The sequence below is a fragment of the Cydia splendana genome, chromosome 26 (assembly GCF_910591565.1).
Source record: "Cydia splendana chromosome 26, ilCydSple1.2, whole genome shotgun sequence".
Classification (NCBI taxonomy): Eukaryota; Metazoa; Arthropoda; class Insecta; order Lepidoptera; family Tortricidae; genus Cydia; species Cydia splendana.
In genome coordinates this window covers 1,918,697-1,932,328 of record NC_085985.1, presented here as the reverse complement: position 1 = coordinate 1,932,328, position 13,632 = coordinate 1,918,697, and the positions used below count along the sequence as shown (strand labels likewise).

Sequence of the window (13,632 nt, the reverse complement as noted above, 5' to 3'; positions counted from 1 at the left end):
GCAGAGAATCCTGTCCCACCCACCCTCCTTGCGGGTAACAGAACTCTCCAGGAGCACTCGGGTACGTGAGGTCGCTAATCCCCAACAGCTCGCCACAAGCTGCCCTGCGTTGACTGATTGCACTGGTAAAACCAGCGGGCGATGGGGTCGTCACATCCCTACGCCTTCATTATTATTATTATTATTATAAACGATATTTTAGACTTCTAAGTACATAGGTATATACACCGATAGATAGTTAAATACTTTGGTCTATGAGACGATATCCTTCTATTCGCGCCTACATTTTTCAAAGGATCACGCCGAATTTAGCCTACCATTCGATAAGCATATATATGTCATAGGCCGATCGTAAGATCAGGCAGATCGTAATGTTCCTGTGTAATGTTTTGACGATAGTCACATTAAACCAATACATAGGTAGGATAGGTTCGTTAGGTTGCTTCAGATGCCCGAAGGGCAAACTGCCCAGAAATAGGAGCCCGCGGAGCTCCGTCAACTCAGGGAACGAGTCAAAGATTTTCACGTTTCACGATATGCCTAGGAATTTCACGATATGCCTGATCTTACGATCGGCCGCCGACATATATATGATAAATTTAATCATATTTCTTACAATCTCATACATATATTAGATTCCAACGGACACTTCTTAGTAACAAAAATAAGTAAAAGAGTAATTAAACCAAATCAACACATCCTGCGCCATTACATAGAATCAATGACAGTTTATAAATGGACGTCTAGAGCTAAACAAAAATGTATGGCAGCAGAATACATTTCTATGATGTTCCTGATGGTTGATGCTAATAACGCTTACTTATAAATCTTATAATGTTCTTCAAAGAAAAACATTCATACCACTAACGACATACTGTTTTAAGCACTAAGTATCAAATTTGCAAACAGAACTGCGATACAGTAAAAACTTTTTTTTCCAATGACTTTAATTGTAACATGCCCAAATGACTTACGTCAAAAGTGAATAGCGTGTGAATAGCGAACGAATATAGAACGAATAGAGTCGCTATGGATTGTGTTTTCATATTAATTATTACATATTTATTTGATGGTATTGTATGATATCTAGATGAGCACCAATTTACAATTAACTTTCACCGGCTTTCCCCATTGGAGTCGTTTATTTCTTCTGTAAAATTGATTATTGTTTTTTTTATAAAACGTTATTTGATATCAGGGTATGAATAACACAAAAATAGGTTTAAAGTAACTAAACTAAAACACGAATATTTATACTATGTAGACTTAAAAATACATTAAAATACCTTAACTAAAAGTAAAGGGAAAATGTATATCTAACTTATTTATAAATTGCGTATATGATAAAAACCTACAACTTAAGAATCCTAATTTATTTGAAATAATTTAAGTTTATTATTAACTGCCTTTTAGGCAAACATAAACAAACTTTCTTTTTTGGAAAAGTTATTGAATTTATTATAACAATCCTGTGATGGTTACTATATTCCCTTCTCTCTCTGGAACTGAAGTAAATATGTTTTCACCACACCAGCTCGGAAAGGCTTACTTTTCACTTCAAAAACTGATAGCAAAGTTGCATTTTATTCACATGTGAGGCAAAGTAATCAAATGCAAATTTTGAATTGTTTTCTTATGTTTGCTGGTAGAATTGACTTTTAAATTATGATTTTGGATGATAAATATTTAAAAACATTTATTTGGATTTATTTGGTTTGATTTTGTTTGATTTTGTTTGATATTTTACATTAAATATTTGCTTCGGGTTGGTCTGGTGAAAAATGTTGTGTTTCACTCGGAGGCAAATTTTGTTTAACTCTCGTGCTTTGAAACCCTCGCAACGCTCAAGATTCCATTTTCGAACCACTCGCTACGCTCGTGGTTCAACTTTGGGATCTTTCGTTTGCTCGGGTATCAATATTAGCACGAGCGGTTAAACAACAACTTTGCCCCCTTGTAAAACAAATAACTATTACTTAAGTGATTGGTTTTACATTTGATGCTATAACAATTTTTACTATGAAATAGCTCTAACTGTTATACTCTATTCCGGTTCGCATGTTATGGCTTATTAATTTATGGAACGCGTATTGAATGTATGTATTATCATAGGTATTTAAAAAAATCTATTAACCTAATATCAACTCATTCGATTTTTGTTCCTTGACAGCCTTTAAATGCCTAATATCATGGATATGTTTACACTATTTACGGCACCTTATTTCCTTGTAATAAGGCATAATAATATTTAACATATCCGTACGATGATACCTTATTGATACCCATTACGGCCGAATTTCTAACCTCAAAATCGTAGAGAAATCCCGCTTTTATAATGTTCTGTGAAGTGTCCGTGAATTTCTAATTACTGTCGGGACTTCCATTTCATGTTTAGAGCCTGATAATATACCTCCCATGTTTAGCGAGTGTTGGGCCAAACTTGTATGGGAACGAAACATCATCCTTTGCCGCCTTTTTCTACTGACAAGATCTGCTTGACCAACTATAGATGTTTCTTAAAAAAAATAAAAGAATGTTTAATTTAAGTAAAATGAGCCAACTTAAGGTTTTAAGGCACTTTCCCTCCAGAGCCTATTATTTTTTTCCACCCAGTATAGTAGACAACCATTTCTTTCGACTCAATAAAGTTTTATTATAAAAATCGCTGGTAACCCAGGCGACACGTTTTGAGTCATCGCAACATACTAAAAAGCAAAATTTGTCGAAGTAATTAAATGTATGCCAAAAATACCGACAAATTATGTTGAAACAATGAATATCAAAACAAATGTCATAAACCAATCATCATTTCTTTAATTGGCAACTTTAAGAAAGGGACAGATAGCCTCTCGCTCGGCACGTTTTTCTCATTCCTCCTAGTCAAGCTAAAACAAACTGTATAATGATAGTAACAGAGTACAGTGTATTACATATTTCACTTTTTCCACAGTATCCTGTCATTATTCATTATAAATTATAAATTAGGTATGTGAAATTGTACTGGCGTGCGGCTTTCAAACCTATGGTCGCGGGTTCGAACCCCGAACCGTGTGAGTTTTTGTAAGTAGGGATCTTTTTTTAGTGGTACTTAAATAATTATAATGTGACCTAGAGTCCTAGAAGATACAACAAATAGGTATGAATAAATACTTACGAATAAAACTTTTCGTAATATTAAAATATCATAAGTAATTATTTTATTAATACACATATTTCAATAATTTTAATTTATTTGCGTATGAAACAGACAAGATTTATTTTAAAATTTTAATTATTTTATTTTACGATTTATTTTTATATTACAATAAGATAAGCAAAAATAATATTTTTATAGATATTTTCGAAAAAAAAATACAAAAAGTTGAGGATGGTTCAGGTTAGAACCGAAGATCGGTCACTCATAGGCGACGCAATTTTCACTGATGCCTAATATCACACAGCCACCAATACATTACAACAACTGTCGAAATTTCCTAACCCGTTGTAATTGTTTAAAGAGTATATATTTTGACTTAGCTAAGCAAACACGCACACATGCGTAACGTATAGGCCTGTAAAGATGTCACCACCTGTAGTAGACCTCCGATTCCGTTACTACTCAATGGAGCTACGACTCATCGTTTATTGGATATGTAAATTTTACGTAATCCGGAGCGCTGCGCGATTTGACATAGGTCTTACCTCTTTGAGGCCCGACGGCCATCTAACATTACTGGCATAAAGGATGCACTTATGACTTTGACGCATGACAGAATGAGAAGCCGAATTGCGTAAAATGGGCGTTTTCAGTTGAATTCATAAAATCAAAAACGATGATAAATCCGTCGGTATAATGATAATAAGTAAATATTCTTTGCTATGACAATTAAGACGAGATGAAAACCTTTACTTTAAAGTGGATTATGCTGGATATGGATGTGTTTTCTAGTTGCACTGAGGTACTTAAGGAAAATGAAGAGGTAACTTTGGATTTATTTTCTATCGAGAAAATTTTAAGCATTCGTGTTTCGACTAGCATAAAATATCTTATCATATAGTCAAAAAACATATATCCGAAAATCACATCTGTCTATTTCCGGGGCTAGCCACTGCCACCTTTCTAAGATCCTGTTATTTTGCGATGCACAGCCTTAAGTTTACACATATATTCACAAATATCAATAACTAATTTGTCTATTGGATAATAGCAAAGATATATTGATTGAGTAAGCGCCACTTGCTACCATCCACTAACTCGGGGTTAACCGGTTAAACCGTTAACCCAGTGTCAAATACTGGTAACCATGGTAACTCCAGGTTTAACCGATTAACCCCGGGTTAGTGAATGGTGCAAGTGGCCCTATAAGGTGTGTAAATTCTAAGACAATTTCGTGCTTCGAATTTGACAGTTAAACGAGATGGCGCTGTACAGCTCCAGATATTTTGCGGTAACTCTGATTGTCAAAAGTTGACGTTTGACTATTCAGCGAAAACAAAACTGTTTTGGATGTCAAACTAAGGGGCATATTTGTTTCTTAGACTTTATCTTCTTCTTATGGTGCCGTCTCCTGCCGGAGGTTGGCTATCATTAGGGCTGTTTTGCCATAATGGTTTTCCTGAGAAAAAATAATGTAATGGTTTTCCCTTTGCCTTATAGACTTCATAGTCGTTCGATTGGTAGCTGGCCCCGAATGGTAAATCCTGTGTCTATTGTTAAGTAAAACGGCGCGTGCTAGTACCTTGGCCGTTCTGGGCCAGCTACGAATCTAGCAACTATACCTCTCTATTACAATAAATTATCTTTGATAATAGTAGTGATAAAATGGGGGCATTACCGACTCCTGCCGTAGCAGTATTTGTTCTCGACGATGAGGTAGATGGCCTTGAGAGCCGTCAGCTCTTTATACAACTCATCTGTTGTGAATTTACCATAAGTTTTGTATACGGCGTAAGCGCGGGCTCTGAAATTAAAAAAATAATATAGTAGAAACATTATAATAGCACAGAATAAATAATAGTACTAGGTATAGAAGATTCACTCTCTAACAAAACGCGTCTGTTACGATTAGGATGGATATGACCGCTAGGTGGCGACAGCGCCACGCTTATGGCTAGCCACCAAAATTGGTGTAGGACGGATGTACTTGTAGCTACTTGTTGCAAAGCGACGAAATCGCGGAGTGAGCCACGCCTGATAATAGTCATTAAATAGGCCCTCAAAAAATTATGATTAGCTAGCTGTTTAGTTCTTGTAGTTAAAACCGTATGTAGTAAAAAGTGTCTCCGAACAGAGAGTCGCTGGCAGTGAATGTGTAAAATAGTAGTCGATTATTAGTAGTAGGTAAAATATTTATATGTATGTAGTTAGTAGAGATGCACCGGATATCCGGTTACTATCCGGTATCCGGCCTAGCCGGCCCTATTTTTACTATCCGGCCGGATACCGGATAGTAACCTACTATCCGGCCGGATACTGGATAGTAATTTTGCTTGATTTTGGAGTCAACAAATTGGATTTAAGAAACAGTGACGGTCATAATCGTACTCGTTTATTATTTTAAAACATTTTAAACATTCCACTATTGCACGCTCACTCATTTTCGAACCTAGAAATGAGTCCACGCGAACTTTCACTACGAAACAGATCAAAGCCTGCACAATGCACACCTGAAAAACCGAAATGAAGGTATAATTTCGCCGGCCGAATATTCGGCGGCCGGATACCGGATATCCGGCCGATGATCAGGCCGAATATCCGGTATCCGGTATCCGGCCAAACAACTATCCGTTGCATCTCTAGTAGTTAGACACTAAAAAATCCCCATGCTTCTACAGAAAAATTCCTGGAAGTTTTATTATGTTCTCAGAAATATCTGAAAAAAGATATCATAGATATTAAAGTATTTTTGCATATTATATATAACCAGTACCGTCTTTACCATGCGGGCACACGGGGCCCGTGCCCAGGGCCCCCATCCTCAGGGGGCCCCGAGATCAGACAGTAACAGTATATTTGATTACCCATAATAAGGGGTCATCCATTAATTACGTCACACGAATTTCTAGGTTTTTTTACCCCTCCCCCCCTCCTTGTCACACTTGGTCACATTTGGCAAACCCCTCCCCCCTGGTGTGACGTCACATTTCTTCAACGAAATCGGCAAATATTAATTTAATATTTTATCAAAATATTTTTGACAAAAGATATATTAGTAATGTTATATAACCCAAAACTGATTAAGAAATAAAATTAAACGAATAAAAACGATTATCGTTTCAAAAACTTGTTATTTAACTGTATAGCAAATAAAATAATTTAAATACATTTTCGGTTACTGATGAAGTTAAAAGTGACGTCACAAAGTTTGTGACTCCCCCCTCCCCCTTGTCACAACATGTCACATTTTCTTGACCCCCTCCCACCCCCTAAACGTGTGATGTAATTAATGGATGACCCCTAAATAGAAGATCATTGTAGAAAAATGTTACTTTAATTCGCTTTCTTTATTTTCCAAAAGAGCCCCAAATTCTTATGTGCCCAAGGGCCCCAGCATAGTTAAAGACGGCCCTGTATATATCGTTGTCTGAGGACCTACAATACAAGCCTTCTTGAGCTTACTGTGAGGCTTAGCCAATTTGAGTTAGAATGTCCTGTAATATTTATTAATTTATTTTATTTACCTCGCCTCCTTGTTCTCATAGTGTGGATGCGCCACTATAGGCCGCCGCGTCACTAGCATGACGGTGGCCAGTATGGGCATGGATCCCGCGAAAGCCGCTTTCGCTCCTGTCTCTTTTAAGATCCAGTTGAGGAGCTCTTCTTGTTGAAAATCGCTGAATTCACCTGAAAATATACATTTATAACATCCTTTACCCAAAAAACCCCAAATATATATAATATATATAATATATTTATAGTATGTATTGTATAAATATGTAGTAGTTTATATATATTTTATTTATTTATGTAGTTTATATGTATAGTTTGCTTTTTTTATATTCACTGAATAGGTATATTTCTCTCTCTGCACCAATTGTAGATGTCTGTTTGGCCCTATGGTTGACTGGTAGAGAATGCCATTTGGCATTAAGTCCGCCATTTGTACATTTTTGTATATACTTTGTGCAATAAAGTTTAAATAAATAAATAAATAAATATATGGTAGACCCAAAAAACGATGGATGGATTGAGTGAAAGAGGATATGAGAAAGAAAGGAGTGAGTGCTGAGGCGACGAAAGACAGAGGAGAATGGAAGGGAAAAATATGTTGTGCCGACCCCACATAACGTGGGGTAAGGACAGGGAGAAGAAGAAAGAAGGAGAACATAAATACATAACAACAAATCCTAAAAAGAAAGGAACTCTCGGGGGGTGAGTCCGACTCGCACTTGTCCGATTTTTTATGATAAATATCAATGTCATCATCGATTCATTAAAAAAATGTAAAATTGAACTATTTTAAACACATAAAAGTTCATCTAAACTAGCTTTGAAGTTTGTAGTGGCACTCTTACACTCCGTCGCTTGTTGGTTCTTTAACTTTTTAGAAACTATAATAAAAAGTGCTGTCAGACCAAGCTAAGTTGGCAGCGATTTTGTGCGAGACTGTGCAAGTGTTAACGTCATAATTAGATAGAAGTTTGACGTTTTAAATAACACTTGCAGTCTGTGCTATCAAAATCGCTGCCAACCTAGCTTGGTCCGAGTCTAAAACCACCTCAAATACCACTCCTCCTTTCGGGCATTCTCGGCTCCGTTCGGCTCAGCATTGCTCCTAGCTATTATTAGGGTTGACACAACTTGACGTCCCTCTGCGTGCACGACCACAGATAAGATAATGACTTGAATTTTGACAACCCTAAATAGCCGAAAGGGATAGTGCCATAAGTTAGAAAGGGATAGCATGATTCATCCCTGAACCGCTGTCAAACCTCGGTTTTGTAGGAAGTGTCCTTTCTGTACGGTAGTATGTACTATTATTTATTCTGTGCTGATACCAATCAATACAAATGCAAACCCTAAGCACATGGGCTTCTCACGGACGGAAGGACATAAAAAACCGGCCAAGTGCGAGTCGGAGTCGCGCACGAAGGGTTCCGTGCCATTACGCAAAAAACGGCAAACAAATTACGTTTTTTGTATGGCAGCCCCGTTATAGGGTCCCGTTTTTACCCTTTGGGTACGGGACCCTAAAAACAACTTACTTATATGTGACATTTCAGCGCCCATATTGACGCTGAGGCGGTGCGCGAGCGCGGCGCAGCCCGCCACCCAGCACAGTGGCAAGTATTTTCGTACCGACGGAGGGACCCTGTAGAAAAACAACATTACAAATACAAATCTGACACAAAACCAGACGATTCAGCGGAGCCACCCCGTTTTGTCGCCTAAATATGGGCCTTGTTACCTGATTTAAAATGTTGAATAAAACAAAATACAAATTTCTTTATTGTCCGATAACAAATGATCCATTTTTTGTTTAGTGTCACATTGTTAGATACTTTTTACGATTATAAATTGTAAGTTTTTTTAGCCTAATACTAGTGTTCCACTGCCGGGCAAATAATTATTACAAAACTAACTGCATGCCCAGTAGCAGTTTGAGCCGCATGACTCGAACACGCATAATTGAGCCACTTGGTATACCACAGCAGTCTCAATAGACATACCTATTTCACATTATAATTTGTGATGACTGCATTGGCTAGTTTTACATGAACTTATTTATTAGTAACAATAAACACCAATAGCCCAACATTTTTTGTTGATGTTTGACACATTGCGAGTACCTACTAAAAACTCAACCAAAGGGGCAAATGCGCTCTCATGGCGTCTAAATTTCGCCAAACTGTGATTCAGATACGTACTTGTGGTTAGCGTTCACGGCGAGTGCGCTCACAACGCACAGCTGCATGCCCAGTAGCAGTTTGAGCCGCATGACTAGAGCCGCTAGTATCGCGAACACGCACAGTTGAGCCACTTGGTATACCACTGCTGACTCAATTCTATAAATGATACGTACTTGTGGTTAGCGTTCACGGCGAGCGCGCTCACAACGCACAGCTGCATGCCCAGTAGCAGTTTGAGCCGCATGACTAGAGCCGCTAGTATCGCGAACACGCACAGTTGAGCCACTTGGTATACCACGGCCGGCTCAATTTTGAGCCGCCGCAGATAACGCACTGTGGAGTCTGTCATGTCCATTTCAACGTCGTTCTGTAATATAAAACATTTATCTTATACTTTTATAATACATATTAGTACAGATTACGCGTCGAAAATGTTTCATAAAAATATGATAAAAATTTGAAAAAATCGTAATTTCCGAGTAGTAAAATTATTTCAAATGAAGAAATATACATTTTAAATCTCACTTAAGATTATGTTCCTGAAATAAATAAAAGGTATTCGAATATAAACTATTAAACAGTTACTAGACTCAAAGAGAATTTAAAAAGAGTCGTATTGTCAAATATTGTAGTCACAGTAAATTTACTGCCACCTTTCGACAGATGATTAAAACTATTAGAACGCCATTTGACTTTGATCCTTATTTTAAATTTTTAAAATATCAAAAAGTGTCGCCATCTACTCGAGGATACGCCAAAGGTAGGGCACCATCGTTCGAAAAGAGGTTTTAAAATATTAAATAAACAATCATACCTTTTCTTTGCTATCAGCATTATTCTCTATCCCGCTGTCTTCATCTTCTAGAACCTCCTTTTTCTCAGTCTTCTTCTCTCCTCCAAACCACGAATACACGCGGACACACACGCCAAACACAACCATAGGTATTAGACATGTTTTTGTCATATTAACAACAGTACTTAGAGGCAAAAAGTCAAATACTTCCGAACAAGTATACAACAAGGTATGAAAGTTTTTATAACTAGTAAATTTAGAATACAAAATATCCCATACATGAGTATCGTCTTGTATTTCAAGAAAATCACTTATTAAATGCTTTAAATAAAAGGATGATGTTATAACTATTAATAATCTTAGAATAATTAACCACGCTTCCACGAATAAATCTAACCTATTTTGCACTTTTATTCTAAATGAGCTAAAAAATAAACAATACGTAGACACAACTAAGAAAAATGAGGTATACAAAGAAGTTTTTAGCATATCGTTTCCTTGTAGCAGTAAGACGGCCATATGGAGACCACAAAAGTGTGAGTGGAGGAAAATACAGAGGGCCTTAAGGTCGATTATTTTGAGTTGTTCCATTAGGAAGAAAATGACGGTTTGTGTGAGGAAGACGAATTGGGAGAACTGCCAGAAAAGGAGGCAGAGGCAGTTGACGATGAAGATTGACACCTGAAAAAAAAAAACAAATATTATTAAAAAAGGTTTTAAAGGAAAAAAACACTATGATCATAGAAGAACAAGTAAGAATAGAGTGCTCACTCCATACATCAGTTTTGTTACCAAAACGCCAATTATTTTCGTAGTCGACATCTAGTGTCAAGTAGCGGAATTATCTGTACTGCCACTCGACACTAGATGTCACGAGTGTCGCGACTGACGAAAAGTGTATCGCTCAACAATTTACAAGTAGTATTACAATCAGAAGGAGTTGAAAATATAACTCCGGTTATCGGTTATAATATTAGCTGAAAATTGTTGAGCATTAGACTTTTCGTTCGTCGCGATATATGTCAATATTCAACTAGCAGTACTGATAAATTCCGCTACTTGACGCTAGATGTCGACTACGAAATAACTCGCGTTTTGGTAAGAAAACTGATGTATGGAGTTAGCACTCTTTCCTTACTTATATTTCTCTATGTAGGTCACCTAGCACTCTATTACTATGGCAATAAGATCTATTTTACCTGCAGACGGCAGTACGTGCGACCGTTTCGCAATTGAGTTGCTACTAGGCCCATCTGTTGCAGTAACAACGGAGCGGCCATGTTTTAAATAATATCTACACTGACCTGGCAATAAGCCACGTTATTACTATGGCAATAAGATCTATTTTACCTGCACACGGCAGTACGTGCGACCGTTTCGCAATTGAGTTGCTACTAGGCCCATCTGTAGCAGTAGTAACGGAGCGGCCATGTTTTCTCGCTCGTTCGGCGCCCACTGTACCCGGGTACACTAAAAACAAAATAAAAGTACAATATATACATAGACCCGGGTATGTCCTTAAACTACGTCCAAGACCAACGGTGGACGGGCAGCAGCGTCCCTCAAATTCGGTGTACTCGACTTCGATCGCCAACCCGCCTGCCAAGCGTGGCGATTATGGCATTCACCCCCCATCATGCAGAGCACAATAAAACCACGGCCCCGAGGTTCCGGCGACCCCCGATGCTCTGGCTATGGTAGCGGTCAGGGCATTAGCGGGGTCAGGGGTGCTAAGAATCTCCGGCAAAGATCCGGCTACCCGCCCCGACGACGACTGGCCCTGGTAACACACAACATACGCACTATGAGGACTGACGAAAAGATCTGCGAGCTGGAAGAGGAACTGAGCAGGTTACACTGGGACATTGTAGGGTTATGCGAAGTGGGGTGCTAGGTCGAGTAACCTCCACGAGGGTCAGGGCTCTGCCAATTCCTTTGAATTCTCGTGAATCCGCAGGAAAGGGTAGGGTCCTGGCTGGTGCACCCTGGGGGCAACGGTAAGGGATCTTCCACGGGGGATCACTTATCGGTGCTGCTAATAACTCGACACGGGTGGGGGGGAGAGATTGAGAGGGTGTTGCTCTAGGCTCCTCTGACGTAACAGAGGACACCTCAGATGCAACCTGGAAGAGGGAAATGGACGATTTGTCCTTGATGTCCTGCTGATCCCTGAGGCTACACCGGATAGGGCCACCCATACCGGCCAGGCTTGGGGGGAAGGATGATACAGGAGCGAATCAGCACACGGGGGATTACGCCACCCCCCGTCAGCCCGAGCTCCAACACTCTATCCCAAAGACCTCCATCTGGGGCGTTATGGAGTACGGGAAGGGTGCTGGACTGGAGGGCGAAGGTGCGTGCAATGAGGAGGGGCGACGGGCCCTACTACTCCTAGTGCTAGGCGTAGCGGGGCAGACTTAGGTCACCGTCGGTCAACCTGTTACTCCTTCAGGAGCCAGGGGGCTTGCCTTTACCGGCCGGCCCAAGTGGAGAAAACCACACTAAAAAACCACAACCCCCGGTATTGAGGTACATGGTATCGGGGTGCTCCGGAGCTCCGGAGTGGCTGGGGTGCTCATCAGCCACTAATGCACCAACCTGCAGTACCGCCCGACCCTGCAGCGTATTAGGGGCACTTTGATTACTGGGGTTCTCTGATCACTGTGCAGCAAAAGTCACCCTACTCGTGGGAATTGTATGGAAAATTTACTTGAAAACCTTTCAAACGACCCTTCTCAGGGCCTAAACACAAGCGGCTCTTCTCAGAGCCTGCCGGAGCTGTTCGATAGGATTGAGGCAGAAAGGATGCTCCTCGGAAACGAGCCGAATAAAAGAGCTCCTTATAAAGGCCGCTTTGATCTTCCTGATATCGAATCCGAATCGGAGGAGGAAGAGGCCGCCATTACGGAGGAGCGACCGAACGCGAGTAAAAGGGCCCGGAAACCACAAGCTGGAGATCCGGAACCTGATAGCGGGCCCAAAAAAGTAGCCCTCTCAAAAACAAAGGCACCGGTGGGCCACTACTCGGGAATGGCGAAAGCCAAATCCCTATTGCGGGCAGATATTGATGCAGACTTCGTGGCGGACCTAGAGGCAGCAGTGACCAGTGGCCGCCGGAGCGCTCGCCTGCAAAACAAGAAGGCGTCGCAACATAATAGGGACCGCAGCCCAATTATGGACGGGTTAGAAAAAGTAAGAGAGGACGCCATTCAAATTGTACGTCAAGCGACACAAACGGTTAGTGACGAGGTAAAGAAGTCGTCTAACGTCAGCGGGCGGGTTGTGGGCAAAATAAACAGCGCCCTCAAAGACATCGCTGACGCTATGAACGGACTGGCAAGCCGGGAAGAGGAAGATGAGTTGCGCGCTCTTCGCGCTGATAACAAAAGAATGCGCGAGCAGCTTGCACTCCTACAAGAGGAAACCAAAGCCCTCAGGAGAGCTTTCTCGGAAAGGAATGAAGGGAGGAAAGAGCCGCCACAGACAGAGGCCAACTCTGTTCACGCGTTGGCTATTAAAGAGTCATTAGCAGAACTCAAAGAGGAGCTCAAAAACGAACTCATCAATACCATCGGTGATATTATTAATATTCGCCTGGATGAGGTGAAACGACGTCTCCCTCCTGAGCCGATCCTGCGCCCCCCGTTAGCGGCTGACCGGAAGGGAACTGGAGACGCCACCCAAATACAAAGCCTACCAACGGCCCATGTGAGGGACTCAAAAGACCGGCCTGCCCCCAAACCACGAAAGCAAAAGCAGACCCGCGCGAACCCGGCAATGGGAACACAACCCGATGCAGCAAACGTCGCGTCAGCACCACGGCCGAAGCGACCTCAGACGGCACCACCAACACCGTCCACGCAACCCACAAGGTTGTCTCAAGATGCGTCGCAGGAGGAAACATGGAGTCAAGTGACACATAAGAAGAAAAAGGCTAAGAAGGCCGTTAAAGCGGTAACATCGGCACCTCAGCCGGCTACCAAACCGGCACCGAAACCGCGCAAACGTGG

The 13,632-nt window shown here is 40.7% G+C and overlaps 2 protein-coding genes across 2 annotated transcripts in view; both read right to left on the bottom strand.

The window, feature by feature from the left end:
- LOC134803394 (gastrula zinc finger protein XlCGF49.1-like) overlaps nucleotides 1-13,632 on the bottom strand; it is a 294,572-nt gene that overhangs the window by 77,629 nt on the left and 203,311 nt on the right. The gene's annotated exons all lie outside the window — the stretch shown is intronic.
- LOC134803257 (protein C-mannosyl-transferase DPY19L1) overlaps nucleotides 1-13,632 on the bottom strand; it is a 31,558-nt gene that overhangs the window by 3,736 nt on the left and 14,190 nt on the right. Inside the window, exons 5-10 of the mRNA XM_063775990.1 lie at nucleotides 10,973-11,092; nucleotides 9,644-10,303; nucleotides 9,003-9,196; nucleotides 8,185-8,291; nucleotides 6,661-6,823; nucleotides 4,815-4,940 (exon numbers count right to left, since the gene is read on the bottom strand). Of these exons, the coding sequence (XP_063632060.1) occupies nucleotides 4,815-4,940; nucleotides 6,661-6,823; nucleotides 8,185-8,291; nucleotides 9,003-9,196; nucleotides 9,644-10,303; nucleotides 10,973-11,092 (1,370 nt within the window). The remainder of the gene's footprint in view (nucleotides 1-4,814; nucleotides 4,941-6,660; nucleotides 6,824-8,184; nucleotides 8,292-9,002; nucleotides 9,197-9,643; nucleotides 10,304-10,972; nucleotides 11,093-13,632) is intronic.